General features: G+C 46.1%; 1 protein-coding gene across 1 annotated transcript in view; it reads right to left on the bottom strand.

The window, feature by feature from the left end:
- The window catches only part of LOC144600250 (dedicator of cytokinesis protein 2-like), a 706,150-nt gene that overhangs the window by 556,803 nt on the left and 131,251 nt on the right, over positions 1–18,096 (bottom strand). Inside the window, exons 14-15 of the mRNA XM_078411810.1 lie at positions 14,369–14,493; positions 13,221–13,319 (exon numbers count right to left, since the gene is read on the bottom strand). Of these exons, the coding sequence (XP_078267936.1) occupies positions 13,221–13,319; positions 14,369–14,493 (224 nt within the window). The remainder of the gene's footprint in view (positions 1–13,220; positions 13,320–14,368; positions 14,494–18,096) is intronic.

Here is an 18,096-nt window from a genome sequence, read left to right as displayed (position 1 = left end):
TCTTTCAGTTGACTGGATAGCACGCAACAAAAGCTTTTCACTGTACCTTGGTACACGTGACAATAAACTGAACTGAAATAATATATTTTGAACTATATATGTGTATGTTTTAACAAATATGTTTCATTAAAAATAAAGATTTTAAAAAAAGATTTCTTAAAATTTTATTTTTTTTAATGTTTTTTAATTAATATTTTTATTGCTTTTTCCAAATAGCATATAAAAATACTTAACGTAACATAACATAACAAGGCACATCAACAACAAGGTCACATTTAGGCACCTGAAGGCATTTTAAATATAAAGGAAGTAAGGCACATTTCTGCTGTAGTACATGTTGTACATGTAGTACATGTTGACAATCATCATTGTAGTGGAAAGGGAACAAAAATAATATTTCTGATTTTATATGTTTAATTTTATTTTTATAATTTGAACTGATCTGATGTACTTGGGTGACCTGCGTGGGTGGGTTTTCTCCGAGATCTTCGGTTTCCTCCCACACTCCAAAGATGTACAGGTATGTAGGTCAATTGACTGGGTAAATGTAAAAATTGTCCCTAGTGTGTGTAGGATAGTGTTAATGTGCGGGGATCGCTGGGCGGCGTGGACTCGGTGGGCCGAAGGACCTGTTTCTGCGCTGTATCTCTGAATCTATGATGTCCTTCCTAGCCCAAAAAATCTCAACCAATGGCTGGGCGAAGATCCATCATGCCCCCTGTGTTCAACACCAGCCACGCTTAAGCACATCCTCACTGGGTGTAAAGTAAGCCTCTCCCAAGGACGGTACACCTGGAGACATAATCAAGTGCTCAAATGCCTGGCAGCGACTCTGGAAAGCAGGAGAACAACCAACAATGCCCTGCCGCCCAGAACAACCAATCCAGTTATGCCAATTGTCTTTGTTCGGGAGGGGGAACAAAAGCAACGGAAAATTCCACCAAGGACAAGGTTTGGACAGCTGGAGGCAGCCCGGGACTGGCAGATGCTGGTGGATGTGGACCAACGGCTTACAGTTCCACCAGAGATAGCCATCACCAACTTGAGGCCTGATCTTGTCCTCTGGTCCAACTCTCAGCGCATGGTGTATTTTGTGGAGCTCACAGTCCCTTGGGAGGATGCTGTGCAGGAAGCCTTCGAAAGAAATAAACTGCGCTACACAGACCTTGCAGCGGAGGCAGAACAGCGGGGCTGGAGAGCAAAGATCTGCCCGGTAGAAGTTGGATGTCGAGGATTTGTGGCAACATCTACCGTAAGACTGATGAAGGACCTGGGGATCAGCGGACAAGCCCTATGCCAGGCTATCAAGGAAACATCACAGGTGGCAGAGCGGAGTAGCCAGTGGCTCTGGCTGAAGAGGAAAGACCCCATCTGGTCTCCCAAATAAGCCGGCTAAGCAGATGCAGAGGGGGGTGGTTCTGGGACGCCAGAATGCACTGCTGAGCCTACTGGAGACGTTGTGGGTCCAATCAGCGAAACGTCGATGAAAGTAGGTGCCCACTTGATAACCCCAATGACGTGTCTGCCCAGCCTTTCTCAACATCGGAGGAGCATAGGTGAGTGCATAAGCCTCCCATCACCACCGGGGGCAAGTTGACATTTGGCACTTTGGATTTCTAACATCTTGTCCTGTGTATTTGGAAACATAAATCTGATGGGCCAATAAAACCAGGTGCACTGTTTACTCAGTTATCAAAGATCTGTTCAGCCATTCCATGGTCATGGTTAGATGTAGTCCACCCACTTGGGAGAAGTACATCACAGGAGGTCCTGCCACAATTTACGTTGACCAGGACAACACTCACCAATGAAGGTGACTCTTTCATTTGTGTACATTAGTGGCAAGCACAGCAAGCCCACCATTCATTGCCAACAATTTAGGGCTGAATGTCTTGACTTATTTGAAGGAGGAATGCATCTTTGTACCTTCGACTAAATCCTAAAACAATAGACAATAGGTGCAGGAGGAGGCCATTCGGCCCTTCGAGCCAGCACCGCCATTCAACGTGATCATGGCTGATCATTCTCAATCAGTACCCCGTTCCTGCCTTCTCCCCATACCCCCTGACTCCGCTATCATTAAGAGCTCTATCTAGCTCTCTTTTGAATGCATTCAGAAAATTAGCCTCCACTGCCTTCTGAGGCAGAGAATTCCACTCTCTGACTGAAAAAGTTTTTCCTCGTCTCAGTTCTAAATGGCCTACCCCTTATTCTTAAACTGTGGCCCCTTGTTCTGGACTCCCCCAACATTGGGAACATGTTTCCTGCCTCTAACGTGTCCAACCCCTTGTTTGTAAAACAAACCAGTATTTTATTGAATAGAAACAAGGAATTGCAGATGCTGGTTAATACACTTGGATCACCCTATCAAAGCCTGGATAGAGTAGATGTAGAGAGGATGTTTCCATTATGGGTAGAGTCCAGGACCAGAGGCCAAGCTTCAGAATAAAAGGATATACTTTTAAGAAGGAGATTAGGCGGTATTTCTTTAGTCAGTGGGTGGTGAATCTGTGGAATTCATTGCAACAGAAGGCTGTGGAGGCCAAGTCAATTGATATTTTTAAAGCAGAGGATGATACATTCTTGATTAGTACGGGTGTCAGGGGTCATGATGAGAAGGCAGGCGAATAGGGTTGGGAGGGAAAGAAACTTTAGATTTAGATTTTTTTTAGATTTAGAGATACAGCGCAGAAACAGGCCCTTCGGCCCACCGGGTCCACGCCGCCCAGCGATCCCCGCACACTAACACTATCCTACATGCACTAGGGACAATTTTTACATTTGCCCAGCCAATTAACCTACATACCTGTACGTCTTTGGAGTGTGGGAGGAAACCGAAGATCTCGGAGAAAACCCACGCAGGTCACGGGGAGAACGTACAAACTCCGTACAGACGGCGCCCGTAGTCAGGATCGAACCTGAGTCTCCGGCGCTGCATTCGCTGTAAGGCAGCAACTCTACCGCTGCGCCACCGTGCCGCCGAATGAATGGCGGAGTAGACTTGATGAGCCGAATGGCCTAATTCTGCTCCTATCACTTATGAGCACAAATGGACACAAAGTGCTGGAGTAACTCAGCAGATCAGGCAGCATCTCTGGAGAACATGGATCAGTGAAGTGAACGATCTCGACCCTAAACATCACTGATCCATGTTCTTCAGAGATGCTTCCTGACCTGCTGAGTTACTCCAGCACTTTGTGTCCTCCAGCAGGGTTTTATACTTCTTAACCAAAGGTTTAAGTGAAGTATATAAGCTTCATATCATATCATATCATATACATACAGCCGGAAACAGGCCTTTTCGGCCCTCCAAGTCCGTGCCGCCCAGTGATCCCCGTACATTAACATTATCCTACACCCACTAGGGACAATTTTTACATTTACCCAGCCAATTAACCTACATACCTGTACGTCTTTGGAGTGTGGGAGGAAACCGAAGATCTCGGAGTAAACCCACGCAGGTCACGGGGAGAACGTACAAACTCCTTACAGTGCAGCACCCGTAGTCAGGATCGAACCTGAGTCTCCGGCGCTGCATTCGCTGTAAAGCAGCAACTCTACCGCTGCGCCACCGTGCAGGAATAAAGTTGCACTTTTTCTTCAGGTAACTGAGGACCCACCAAGTTAAGGTTAATCTGCTGTGTATGACCTCAAATTTCATATGCCTGCTAAAGTAATCAGTCAAAACATCATGGTGGACCATGAGGCTGGCTGCTCTGGGCCTAATAAACAGGGAGCAAAGATTTCTGTAGCATCACAGAGTGCAGAACCAAAGACCTTTTCACAAATTCCTAGGGGCTTTACAAAGTGACTATTAACATGGTCTCTCAAGTATGTCAAACAGATGAGCACATAATGTTCTAACAAGTCATTCAACACAGTACAAGGAGAAGAAAGAGCAATCAAATGCAAAACAAATGAGCCGACTGTTGGGTAGTTGTTTGGTGATGAAATATTAAATCATTAAAGGACTGAATAACCAGCTTCATGTAATGTAGTGAAGCTTTCCATTAATTTTGCACACATTTTAAATGTTGAATTATCAAAATCCAAGGATGCAATGCATGGTCCATCAGGCCCAGGCAACCTTCCAGTTTTGACACAGTGGTTGACTTCCCCATCAATCAGATCCTAACAGTAGTTCACCAAAAACAATCAAATACTCGACACACACTTGCTCACTTTGAAAATGTCGTGATTAATTATTGATCATTTCTCCCCACAAGTACACGGAATGCCACAATAATATTGTTCTTCAGAAGCTGCAGTCAGCACGGAAATTAAACTCCCACTCTGAGATGTATTAATTCTTGAAGAGTTCTCAAGTAACATTAATAAATGTCACAGAAATTGAATCGGGGTATATCGGACATCAATTGCCTTTTTTAACAATCGTGGTGAAGTTGTAAAGAATCTCTTTATTCATCCTAACCATAATGAAGCTGATAATGCTTTCTGAGCTAGAAGTCAACAGGCAATTCTCTGAAATCCTATTTAAGTATCTAGTCTTCAAGTACAAGTCTGGAATTCATCAGGTATTTTAACCATGGTCAAACTTCTGCCCTGATTCGAGAGGCTGGTTATGGCACTCGTTAACTCCAGCCGACCAAGCAGCCTTGATCCGCTATAGTTTGCCTGCTGCCACAACAGGCCCACTTCTGATGCCATCTCCACGCCCCATCCCCCCGACCCATCCCCCCGCCCCATCCCCCCGCCCCATCCCCCCGCCCCATCCCCCCGCCCCATCTCCCCGCCCCATCTCCCCGCCCCATCACCCCATCTCCCCGCCCCATCTCCCCGCCCCATCTCCCCGCCCCATCTCCCCGCCCCATCTCCCCGCCCCATTTCCCCGCCCCATCTCCCCGCCCCATCTCCCCGCCTCATCTCCCCGCCTCATCTCCCCGCCCTATTTCCCTGCAACACCTGGATAAGGACACATTCATCGACTATTGCTCCGCTTTCAATACCATTATCGCAACCTCATGCCTCAAAAGATCCATCATTGTACCGGTGCCAAAGAATGCCTCTCCAGCGTGTTTAAATTACTACCGACCGGTGGCCCTCACCTCGGTTGTCATGAAATGCTTTGAGAGGCTAGTCAAGAAGCACATCTGCGCCCTCCTTCCTCGCAACATGGACCCACTACAGTTCGCATACCGTCCGAACAGGTCCACGGATGATGCGGTCCCCCAGGTTCTACACACCGCTCTCTCTCATCTGGACAGCCAGGGGGGCCATGTGAGGATGCTGTTCATTGACTTTAGTTCAGCATTCAACACAATAGTCCCCAGCAGACTGGTTGAGAAGCTGATGGAACTAGGGCTTAGCACCCCTCTGTGTGCCTGGGTCATGGACTTTCTCACTGCCAGGCCCCAAGTGGTCAGGATGGGGGAACACACATCTAGCTCCCTCACCCTGAACATAGGATCCCCCCAGGGCTGCGTCCTTAGCCCCCTACTGTACTCCCTGTACACACATGACTGTGGGGCCAGGTTCAGCTCAAACTCCATCATCAAGTTTGCTGATGACACTGTGGTGGTGGGCCGGATCTCCAACAACGATGAGAAGGCCTACCGGGAGGAGGTGGCTGATCTGGCACTCTGGTGTCAGGACAATAGCCTCCTCTTGAATGTCTCTAAAACACAGGAGCTGATTGTGGACTTCAGAAGGGCTAAACATCCAGGGACGTACACGCCACTGGAGATAGATGGGTCTGCTGTGGATAGGGTGAGCAGTTTTAAATACTTGGGAGTCCGCATCACAGAGGATCTGACGTGGGCAACGCACATTGCCGCACTGGTGGGTAAGGCTAAGCAGCACCTTTACCACCTTAGACAATTGAGGAAATTCAGAGTGTCTCTGAGGATCCTTCATTGCTTCTACTCTGGGGCTGTAGAGAGCATCCTGTCCGGCAACATTACAGTCTGGTTTGGGAACAGCTCTGCCCAGGACAGGATGGCCCTGCAGAGAGTAGTGCGTTCGGCAGAACGCACCATGGGAACTACACTCGTCCCCCTGCAGGACCTATACATCAGGAGGTGCAGATCCAGAGCAAGCAAGATCATGAGGGACCCCTGCCACCCCAGTAACGGACTGTTCCAGATGCTACGATCAGGCAAACGCCTCCGCTGTCACGCTGTGAAAACGGAGAGGATGAGACGGAGCGTCTTCCCACAGGCCATCAGGACTGTCAACTTTTATAACCCCAGAGACTAAATTTTTGTCGACACTAATAGTAACTTATTAACTTTATTTATATGCTGTAACTGTAATTCTTTTTGTGCACAATCCGCAGGCATTGCCACTTTCATTTCACTGCACATCGTGTATGTGTATGTGACAAATAAATTTGACTTGACTTGACTTGACCAAGCTCATCTTCAAACTCGTGGAATTTGGAGATAGCACGCGTCTCTGCAATTGGATCCTTGACTTCCTGAGCTGAGGATAGGTGACAAGTTATCCTGGATGATAATCCTCAACACTGGTGCCTTGCAAGGATGCGTTCACAGCCCCTCACTATATTCGTTACATGCTCTTGACTGTACAGCCAAATACCAATCCAACTCAATCTGTAAATTCACAGACCACACCGCTGCAGTGCTGCATATATCGAATAATGACGAGCCAGAGTACAGAAAGGAGATTGAGAACCTTGTAACTTTGTGCCAAGACAACAATCTCTCCCTCAAGGTCAGCAAGATGAAGGAGATTGTGATTGACCTCAGGAAGCTAAGCAGTAGGCACACCCCAGATTACATTGATGGCGCCAAAAGTTTCAAGCCCCTAAGATCAAATATCAATAGTAATTTGTCCTGGACTAGCCGCATCAAAGCTATTGCCAAGAAAGCACACCAATGGTTCTCCTTCTTCAGAAAGCTGAGGAAGTTTGGCATGTCCCCAACAACTCTCACCAACTTCCACAGATGTGCCGTAGAAAGCATCTTATCGGATGCATCACAACCCGGTTTGGGAACACCTCCATGCAAGACTGCAGGAAATTGCAGAGTGTTGTAGCCCAGACAATCACACAAAGCAGGCTCCCTTCCATTAACTCCATCTACACTTCATACTGCCTCAGCAAGGCCAGCAGCATAATGAAAGACCAGTCACACTCCGGTCACCTCTTCTCCCCTCAGGCTAAATGTACAGAAGTTTGAAAACACATACATCCAGGTTCAAGAACAGTTATTTTCCAGCTGTTATCAGGCAACTGAATTGCCCTCTCATCAGCTAGAGGTTCTGACTTCCAATCTACCTCAATGTTCCAATCTACCTCAATGGAGACATTTAAACTATCTTTAATCAGACTTTGTCGCATCTTAATCTCATATCTTGGACTAAATGCTGTACCCTTTAGCTTCTACCTGTGCACGGTGGACAGCTTGATTGTATTCATGTATAGTCTTTTCTGACTGGATAGCTTGCAAACAAAAGCTTTTCACTGTACCTCGGTACACATGACGATAATAAACAAAACAAAACAGAACTGAACTTCATCAAGCTTTCGACATTGTAGAGGCCTGCCAGAGAACCAGGAATCGACCCAATATTCAATATTAGTGGCCCCAGGCCTCAGCTCATCTTCTGTGTCTGTTCCCCACAGTCCTCAATTTTTAGATAATTGAAAATATACCTTTGACTATCTCAAATGTTCTAGCTTCCACAGCACTTTAGCGTAGAAATTTCCAAGGATTCACTACAAACAAAAATTCCTATATACCTCAGTGACCAGCCTGTTGTTTTTTTTAAAATGATGCAAAGCTTCTTGGCTTTAGTTGAAGGTAGACACAAAATGCTGGAGTAACTCAGCGGGACAGGCAGCATCTCTGGAGAGAAGGGATGGTGGTTGTTCATGTATCTTTTTAGCTCTTCATGTAAACAAATAACAAAATAAAAGTTGACTGTATACAGATCTGGAATTAAGCAGTAAATAGGAGAACTGATAAAGTGGAAGGGGGAAACTATTTCTGCTATTGGGGAAGTGGTATTAAGGCACTTGGAAAGTAATAACACAAGTAATTCTGCCATAACATGATAATTGTGTTTCAGCTGAACCTCATATTTTAAGAAAATTGCATTATAAAAACAGTTGTGTCAATGGAAAAAAGGGGTTTTTGCAAAAGAATTTCACATCCGCAATAGCAAAGTTATTTTTCCTACAGGATTTTCAAAAATAAAAAGTCATTTCAATAGCAATAAATTTATTTCTGTGACTGCAAATTATTAAAAAATACCAAAGGCTGTTTGTGCAGGAAACAAAACCGCAGATGCTGGTTTAAATCGAAGGTAGACACAAAATGCTGGAGTAACTCAGCGGGACAGGCAGCATCTCTGGAGAGAAGGAATGGGGGGCATAGGGGGGCATGGCTGTGTTCTGCAGCTGCGGCTCACCGGCAGTCTCTCTGGTTTTGTTTTTGTCTATTGTTATCGTTAAATGTAATAATAATAATAATAATAATGTATTTTATTTATATAGCGCTTTTCATATACTCAAAGACGCTTTACAGAGATTTAGAGAACATAGGGAAATGAATAAATAGATAAATAAGTAAATAAATAAACGAACAGAGAAAGGAGACAGAAGGTGAGGTGACCTTCAGTGGTTGAAGGCAGTACTGAACAGGTGAGACTTCAGCGATGTTTTGAATGTGGTGAGTGTGGAGGAGTCTCTAACGGTTTGGGGTAGTGAGTTCCATAGGGTGGGAGCAGCGATGGAGAAAGCCCTGTCCCCCCAGGATCTGAGTTTGGTCCGGATGTGGGGGGATAGGAGATTGGCAGCAGCAGAGCGGAGGGTGCAGGTGGGAGTGTGCCTGTGGAGGAGGTCGGTCAGGTAGGATGGGGCCAGGTTATGGAGGGCTTTGTAGGTTATGAGGAGGATTTTGTACTGGATTCTCTGGGGGATGGGGAGCCAGTGGAGTTTGTAAAGGACGGGGGTGATATGGTCACGGATCGGGGTGTGGGTGAGTAGACGGGCAGCGGAGTTTTGAATGTATTGAAGTTTACTGATGATTTTTTGTATAAATGTATGTCTTGATTTATTTTTAACTCTGTATATGTGGGGGGTGGTGGGGGGAGGGGGGAAACCTTTTTTTCTAATCTCCTCCTTAACGGAGATGCGATCTTTACCGTGTCGTATCTCCGTTCGTGCTACGGCCTAACACCGTGGAGTCGGTGGCCTCCAGCTGGGATCGACCTTGAAGACTCCGGTCGCAGGGCCTGGACTTTCCATCTCTGAGGCTTCGGCCGTGGCCCTGCAGACCGCAACATCTGGAGTTCGCAGGTCCCTGGCTGGCGACCGGCTTTCGGGAGCTCCAGCCGTTGCAGCTTCGACCGCCCCGAAGCGCGAGGTACGATCGATCCGCTCGCAGGACCTTCATCGCCCTGCGTGGCTCGGCCGCGGCACTTTGCATCGCCCGGTGGGGGCTCAGGACCTTCATCGGCCTGCTCGACTCGGCCTGGGACTTTCCATCACCCGGTGGGGGCTTCAAAAGTTGGGAGCCTCGATCGCCTCGTGGCAGCAGTTTGACTGCCTGACCACGGGAGAAGAATGAGGAGGAGATAAGACTTTTCTTTGCCTTCCATCACAGTGAGGGTGTGCCTGGAGCAATCACTGTGATGGCTGTTTGTGTTAAATTGTAATTGTGTGTCTTGTGTTTTTTTATTGTCTACTGCCGGACCCTGACGTGAGAGGACACTGGCGCTATTTGTTCGCCGCTTTTCCGTCAGTTTGTCAGTTTGTTTGTTTTTATGTTTTGACTGTTTTGTAAAGCGTCTTTGAGCATTTGGAAAAGCGCTATATAAAATAAATGTTTATTATTGTTATTATTATGGGTGACGTTTCGGGTTGAGACCCTTCTTCAGACCCTTCTAAAGGCTGTATGATACATTGTTCAAGGAAGTATCACTGCACATGTGTCGATGGAAGCGATTGGTTGTCAATTTATATGGGCTCATACGGTGAAGTTAGCAGCTATGTTCCTAAGAGACAACGTTGTCAGATCACTGCAGGGAAGTGACACAGAAACAGGTTTTTGTCCCCTATTTTGTTTAAATCCAAGACAGCTTTTTTTCCCCTGGCTGTTAACTTCCAAAGTAACTTTTAAGTAATTCTCTAGTTCCTGATCAAAATTACAATCAACTCGGCCTGTGTAACATGCATAGTGTTCCCTAATCCCTCATCACTTGCATTTTCCCCAACTAGCTTTATGAAAACACGTGTCAAAAGACAATAGGTGCAGGAGGAGGCCATTCGGCCCTTTGAGCCAGCACCACCATTCAATGTGATCATGGCTGATCATTCTCAATCAGTACCCCATTCCTGCCTTCTCCCCATACCCCCTGACTCCGTTATCCTTAAGAGCTCTATCTAGCTCTCTCTTGAATGCATTCAGAGAATTGGCCTCCACTGCCTTCTGAGGCAGAGAATTCCACAGATTCACAACTCTCTGACTGAAAAAGTTTTTCCTCATCTCCGTTCTAAATGGCCTACCCCTTATTCTTAAACTGTGGCCCCTTGTTCTGGACTCCCCCAACATTGGGAACATGTTTCCTGCCTCTAACGTGTCCAACCCCTTAATAATCTTATACGTTTCGATAAGATCTCCTCTCATCCTAAATTCCAGTGTATACAAGCCTAGTCGCTCCAGTCTTTCAACATATGACAGTCCCGCCATTAACCTAGTAAATCTACGCTGCACGCCCTCAATAGCGAGAATTTTCTGTTTATATTTATGATTTCCAGCAGCTGCAGCTTTTTGACTTTTATTGTGTATTTAAGTTGTTGTGATAGTGAAATATTGAACAAATGCCTGTGCATAAGAAAGTGGAGGATATGGAAGGAAAGATTCCATATAATGGAGGTATCAGCACGCTCTAGCTTGTGAGATGGCTGAGGCACCATAACAATATGGAATGTGTAAAGATCATGTTTCACTCCAGCTAATAAAGCAACATCATGCAACTGAAATGCTATGGTGTTGGCTTATTACTGTCACATATACCGAGATACAGTGACATGCGTGCGATTCTGTTGTTTGCATGCTATTCTGTTACATCAGATAATACTATACATAGATTGAATCAAGCCATACACAAGTCAAACAGGTAGAGTAAAGAGAAAAAATACTGTGCAGGATAGTTTTCAGCATTGCAACGTGACAGTTCCAGAGAATAAGTCCAGTCTCTGTATCGCGGTAGGTTGGATGATTGTGAACTCACTCTAGCTTAAGGGAGAACCATTCAGAAGACTGAAAACAGCGGGGACGAAGCTGTTGCTGAGTCTGGTGGTATGTGCTCCCAAGCTTGTCTATTTTCTGCCCAACAGTAATGCAGAGAAGAGTGAATGGCCCGCCCGGGTGGGATATGTTGGCTGCCTTCCCGAGGCAGCGTGAAGTGTAGATGGAGTCAATGGTGGGGATTCTGGACGGTGTGATGGACTGGGCTACATCCACAACTCTGCAATTTCTTGTGGTCTTAGGCAGAGATGTTCCCAAACAGAGCTGTGAAGCAACCAGATCGTATGCCTTCTACAGTGCATCTGTAGAAGTTGGTAAAGCTCATTGGAGACATGCAAATTTCTTTAGTCTCCTGAGGAGGTAGAGGCATGGGAGTGCGTTTTTGGCCATTGCTTCAATCTGGTTGGTCCAGGACAGATTATTATAAATATTTACGCTTAGGAGCTTGCAGATGTCAACCATTTCCACTTCAGCATCATTGATGCAGATTGGCGAATGTACTCCACCATGCTTCCTGAAATCAGTAACATACCCCTGCCTCCTGCACACGTTGAATTGAATTGAATAGGTTTATTGGCCAAGTATGTGCATACACAAGGAATGTGCCTTGGTGCTCCACCCACAAATGACAACACAAACATACAGTTAACAATTAAGAATAAAGCATAAACACATCAAACACCGGTTATTGCCTTGATACATTTTAGTAAGCTAAAGTCCTACATGTACACCATCTCGTTAGTTTGTGATCCAGCCCACGACTCTGTTGTCATCTGCAAACTTGTAGATAGAGTTAGAGTAGAAATTGCCCCCACGCAGTCGTGAGTGAATAGGGAGTGTAGTAGGGGGCTGAGAATGCATCAGTGTGGGACACCAGTGTAGTGAACTATTGTGGAGGATATTTTGTCTTCTATCCTCACTGCTTGTTTTCGGTGGATCAGGAAGTTGAGGATACTCTGGCACAGGGGAATGCTGGCTCCCAGTCTGTGAGGTTGGAGATGAGTTTATATCGTTGAAGGTGAAGCTATCATCAATAACTAGAAGTCTGATGTAGGTCTGATGACTATTTCATTTCCCAACACTACAACGGAGGCACGGTGGCGCAGCGGTAGAGTTGCTGCCTTACAGCGAATGCAGCGCCAGAGACTCAGGTTCGATCCTGACTACGGGCGCCATCTGTATGGAGTTTGTACGTTCTCCCCGTGACCTGCGTGGGTTTTCTCCGAGATCTTCGGTTTCCTCCCACACTCCAAAGACGTACAGGTATGTAGGTTAATTGACTGGGTAAATGTTTTTTAAAAATTGTCCCTAGTGTGTGTAGGACAGTGTTAGTGTGCGGGGATCGATGGGCGGCGCGGACTCGGTGGGCCGAAGGGCCTGTTTCCGCGCTGTATCTCTAAATCTAAAAAAATCTAAAATCTAAACCCTGCCTTCACTTCAAATGTACTCCTCTGGTTGTGACACATTTCGGAATGCCTTGTAGTCTTGGAATAATTTAGTGTATAAATGCAAAGTCTGTCTTGTGATAAATGGAGAGAAGAGATGGAGGGATGAAGAGAAGGATAGACAGATGGACAGACGGATGGACATCCTTGGCTTGCTTTCCCAGAAGTTCTAGATCTTGCTGCAATCTTAAATAATTTTCTTCACTGTTCTTCAGTTTGGTGATTTTCTGCAAAACGGCTAACCGTGCTAGCCACATTCCCATCAGATTGAGGACAAAAATTAAAGATGACAAAAATTGAGATGACAAAAATTCCCATCACCAATCTCTGTGGCACAGACCTCCAATCTGAAACCAACTTTCCACTATCATCGTCTGACTCCTACTCTCAAGACAACTTTGTATTGGCCAACTCAACAGGGTTCCCATGATTATCATCAGGACCTTGTCAAAAACTTTGCTGAGGTCTAGGTAGATGATGCCTACCAGCTTGCCTTATAACCCATGTTTATATGCAGGTCTGTAATAGTCGCACTGACCTTGATTGTCTCCATCCAGCGTGGTTGTTTGACCTGATAATAGATGACCGATCGATATTCACTGACCAGCTTGTCTCCGGCTCCCAGGCAAATGGAATTCTGCATCAAAACAGGTTAGTTGTGTAAATAAAAAGTAAATAGATTGCCTGCATTGATAAGAACACTGCCTCAAATAACTAATCAGCTAAATTATAACCAAATATTGATGCAGAATGTCCCATGATTTCTTTTTAACATGTACACATTTTACAAGTGATTTGATCATGTTTCCTCCACCATTCCTACTTCACCCCCAGCTCTGTAAAATCCCAATAACCCTCGATATAAAAATATTTTTCCTCAACTTTTACTAAAGGGCGGCACGGTGGCGCAGCGGTAGAGTTGCTGCCTTACAGCGAATGCAGCGCCAGAGACCCGGGTTCGATCCCGACCATGGGTGCTGTCTGTACGAAGTTTATACGTTCTCCCCGTGACCTGCGTGGGTTTTCTCTGAGATCTTCGGTTTCCTCCCACATTCCAAAGACGTACAGGTATTTAGGTTAATTGGGTTAATTGTAGGTTAAAATGTAGGTTAATTGACTGGGTAAATGTAAAAAATTGTTCCTAATGTGTGTAGGATAGTGTTAATGTGCGGGATCGCTGGGCGGCGCGGACCCGGTGGGCCGAAGGGCCTGTTTCCGCGCTGTTTCTCTAAATCTAAATCTAAATCTAATTGTCCATATTCTCTCATTATTGGCTACAGACCTACCCCACCTATCCTTCTCCTTTCAGGTCTGGCAGCTGGACAATGGGTCCATAGTCACCAGTGATCCAACATCTCACACAGACCTTGGTCTTTGCAGAATACCGTGAAAAAGACCCACCATTCTGCTTCTGACCCAACCAGTGCATGCTTCAACGGTGAGTTCATCTTTTTCTCCACTGGACTCCCATGCCTTTGGATTTTTCAGCAGGTGATGCTGATAATTTGGAGTGGGAGATGAGTGCCTTTTATTCCCCCATGCTCCACAGTTCAGATTGGTGATGCTAACCAAGATTAATTTAGTTGAACCAATCTTCAACTGAGAGGCAAGTGATGAAGGCCTCAGATTATCTCTCCACCAGTTGCAATTAATTAGCCTCTATTAATTCCGCGCAAAAGTCCTCACCGGAATAATTTTACCGTCTTCATTGCAGACACACATTATTACTTCCACGTTCTTCTGAGTTGTCTTATTGTACTTGTCAAAATCTCCATACTGGACGTTGATATAAATGTCATTCCTCACATCACCTGCAGAGTGAAGGAGAGGAAAATGTTCTTCCATGAGCAGTTTTGCAATATGTTGGCACATCAGGAAAGAGACATTGAAACAAAAAAAACATTGAGTATCTCTAAAGTCTATGAAGCCAAGAGGAACCAGGACAGTGGATAAGGCAGTTAGGAAGACACTTAAGGTTGCACTAGGGACACAGTTGGGACACAAATGCAGAGTCTCTCCCAGAAGGTGGCGGCAGAAACGGTCACAATATTTAAGAAGTACTTGGATCACAAGGGATAGTCGGCAATAGAGCAAAAGCTGATGAATGGGATTAGTATAAATGATTGGCATGGAGATCGTGGCAGACTGGCCTATTTCTGTGATCAGTAACTCCTTGACTCTATCACGAGCAATCTCACATTATTGGTAGGATATGGTAACTCTAGAGATGACAGAGGAGACTTTTTAAATTATTTACTTATCAGGATATGGGAATTACACACCAGCTTTTAGTGTCCATCTCTGATCAATCTATTTCAGTGTCAACCACATTAGTTACGTACTAAATTATTGGAAGGATGTCGACAAAATGGAGAGGGTACAGAGGAGATTTACTAGATTATTGTCTGGGTTTCAGCACTTAAGCTACAGAGAGAGGTTGAACAAGTTGGGTCTTTATTCTTTGGAGCGTAGAAGGTTGAGGGGGGACTTGATAGAGGTTTTTAAAATTTTAAGAGGGACGGACAGAGTTGACGTGGGTAGGCTTTTCCCTTTAAGAGTGGGGAAGATTCCAACAAGGAGACATAACTTCAGAATTAAGGGACAAAAGTTTAGGGGTAACATGAGGGGTAACTTCTTTACTCAGAGGGTGGTGGCTGTGTGGAATGAGCTTCCGGTGGAAGTGGTGGAGGCAGGCTCGATTTTATTATTTAAGAGTAAATTGGATAGGTATATGGATATACGTGGCGGCGCCTAACGGCAGCGGCTGACTAGCAGTCTGTCCGTCTTTTTTTTGTTGAGTGTCGGTGTTGGGATGATTTTTATATATATTTTTTTGGTTGTGTATGTGTGGGAGGGGGTGGTGGTGTGTGGGGTGTGGGTGTGGGTGGGTGGGTGTGGGGAACTTTTCTCTTCCTCACGGCGCGGGGTGCGGCTCGGCTGCGGGGCCTAACATCCCCCGGTGCGGCTCGGCCGCTGGACTTTACACCCCGGTGCGGCTTGGCCGCTGGACTTACATCGCCCGGTGCAGCTCGGCTGCGGGGCCTAACATCCCCCGGTGCGGCTCGGCCGCTGGACTTTACACCCCGGTGCGGCTCGGCTGCGGGGCTTAACACCGCCCGGTGCAGCTCGGCTGCGGGGCTTAACATCGCCCGGTGCAGCTCGGCTGCGGGGCTTAACATCGCCCGGTGCAGCTCGGCTGCGGGGCTTAACACCGCCCGGTGCAGCTCGGCTGCGGGGCTTAACACCGCCCGGTGCAACTCGGCTGCGGGACTTAACACCGCCCGGTGCGGCTCGGCTGCGGGACTTTTCACCGCTGCTGCGGCTCGGCTGCGGGACTTAGCTGCGCAAGGCTTGGTCGCGGGCCTTTCATCGCCCGGTTCAGCCGCGAGAAGTTTCAGCGCCCGGTGCGGGGACTGTGCGGGTCGGTCGGGGACGAGCTGTCTGTCCGTGGGCGTGGGGGAAGAGAGGGGAAGTTTTGTTGCCTCCATCACAGTGAGGGGGTGTTTGGAGTCACTGTGATGGACGTTTGTGTTGGGGTTATGTGTCTTGTGTTTTTTTTTTCTATGACTGCTATGTAGTTTCGTTCGGTACTTCGGTACCGAACGACAAATAAAGCTCTGTTATGCTGTTATACTGTTATAAGAGGGGATTAGAGGGTTATGGTCTGAGTGCAGGTAGATGAGACTAGGTCAGAGAAAGTGGTCGGCGTGGACTGGTAGGGCCGAACGGGCCTGTTTCCGTGCTGTAGTTGTTATATGGTTATATGGTACAGGTTTCCTCCCCTGAAGAATGTTATTGAACCATATGGATTCATAGAGGAGCTGTTTCTCACCCAGCATCATCATTGTAGGGACCAGCTGCTTTGCTTTTAAATTAAAGCTAATTAACTGTTTTATTTATTTTTAATAAACTCCATGACTCTATAAGTACACAGAGTGAAGGAGCGACAGGGGCAGAAGCCGCCATTGCATTTCACACTTTAGTTCCTTATTGGAGAAACTGAATCATAATCACAATCATAATCATGACCATACTTTATTAGCCAAGTATGTTTTGCAACATACGAGGAATTTGATTTGCCATACAGTCATACCAATAAAAAGCAACAAAATACACAAAATACATTTTAACATAAACATCCACCAGAGTGACTCCCTCCACATTCCTCTCTGTGATGGAAGGCGAGAAAAAAGTTCAATCTCTTCCCTTCTTTGTCCTCCCGCAGTCAGGGGCCTCGAGCCTTCCGTTGACGGGATGATCTTGACTCCCGTAGCTGGCAGTCGGGCCCTCCACATTGGGCTGATCAAGCACCCACATCAGGAGGATCTCAGCTCCCCCGCGCCGGGTGATTGGACCCCAAGTCGGGGCTAGTCGAACCTTCTGCGACTTTTGAGCTTCCCGACATCAGTCTCTACCCAAGACTGCGAGCTCCTCAATGTTGAAATCCTCAGGCAAGGGATCGCAGGCTCCGATGGTAAGTCCATGGCCCCGCGGTGGGGCTCAAAGTCAGTCTCGAGCAAGGTCGCACAACCAGTGTTCCCAATGCAGGGCAATGGGTGGCCAGAATATACAACTCAAACACAAAGGGCAGTACAGTTACCCCAATATTGGGATGAAAACCTGTTCCATATCAATCAACTTCAATTCTCCTGGAACTCTTTTCCATTTAAATGCATCAAGTTAGCTGTTGAATGTTTAACTAGTCATCATCTCCATCACACCAGCTAACAGAAAATTCCCTCTTCATTCTCTCCACTGTTGAATCAAAAACACATCCCATTCCTTTCATCTCCAATGAATTTTACTCTTTACAGTGAAAACACCTGTGGCATGGAAGAAACCTAATGAAAATGGACAAGTTCTGAGATGGCAAATATAAAGTTGTTAACTATTGGTCTTGGGAAGACTAGAAATAATTCAAGAAGGGTAGTAAATTAAAAAACCACCACCTGAATTTTTGTCCGATCTCCATACGTATGGTAATGCTTGCCAACCTAATCTAGTCCCTCGTGGACAAGAATAAATCCCCTTGTCAAAGTTATTAAAAGATTGCCGGCATTGAGACACCAGCCAAATGACGTCAATTCACAGCTGCTCAAAGTTATATCACAACAGGAAGGTCCATGACCACCTGTAACCCTAGAACCATCAGAATAAACACTGCAGCCTCTGGGTGCAGACTTAGACAGACAGTGGTCTTACACGACACAGTATGGATAACAATATCAATAGACAATAGACAATAGGTGCAGGAGTAGGCCATTCGGCCCTTCGAGCCAGCACCACCATTCAATGTGATCATGGCTGATCATAATGTATAAGAAATTAACAGCAGATGCTGGTACAAATCAAAGGTATTTATTCACAAAATGCTGGAGTAACTCAGCAGGTCAGGCAGCATCTCAGGAGAGAAG

The sequence above is a fragment of the Rhinoraja longicauda genome, chromosome 14, assembly GCF_053455715.1.
Source record: "Rhinoraja longicauda isolate Sanriku21f chromosome 14, sRhiLon1.1, whole genome shotgun sequence".
In the NCBI taxonomy this organism is placed as follows: domain Eukaryota; kingdom Metazoa; phylum Chordata; class Chondrichthyes; order Rajiformes; family Arhynchobatidae; genus Rhinoraja; species Rhinoraja longicauda.
The sequence above is the reverse complement of the archived record's forward strand: the minus strand, read 5'-3'. Positions and strand labels throughout refer to the sequence as shown.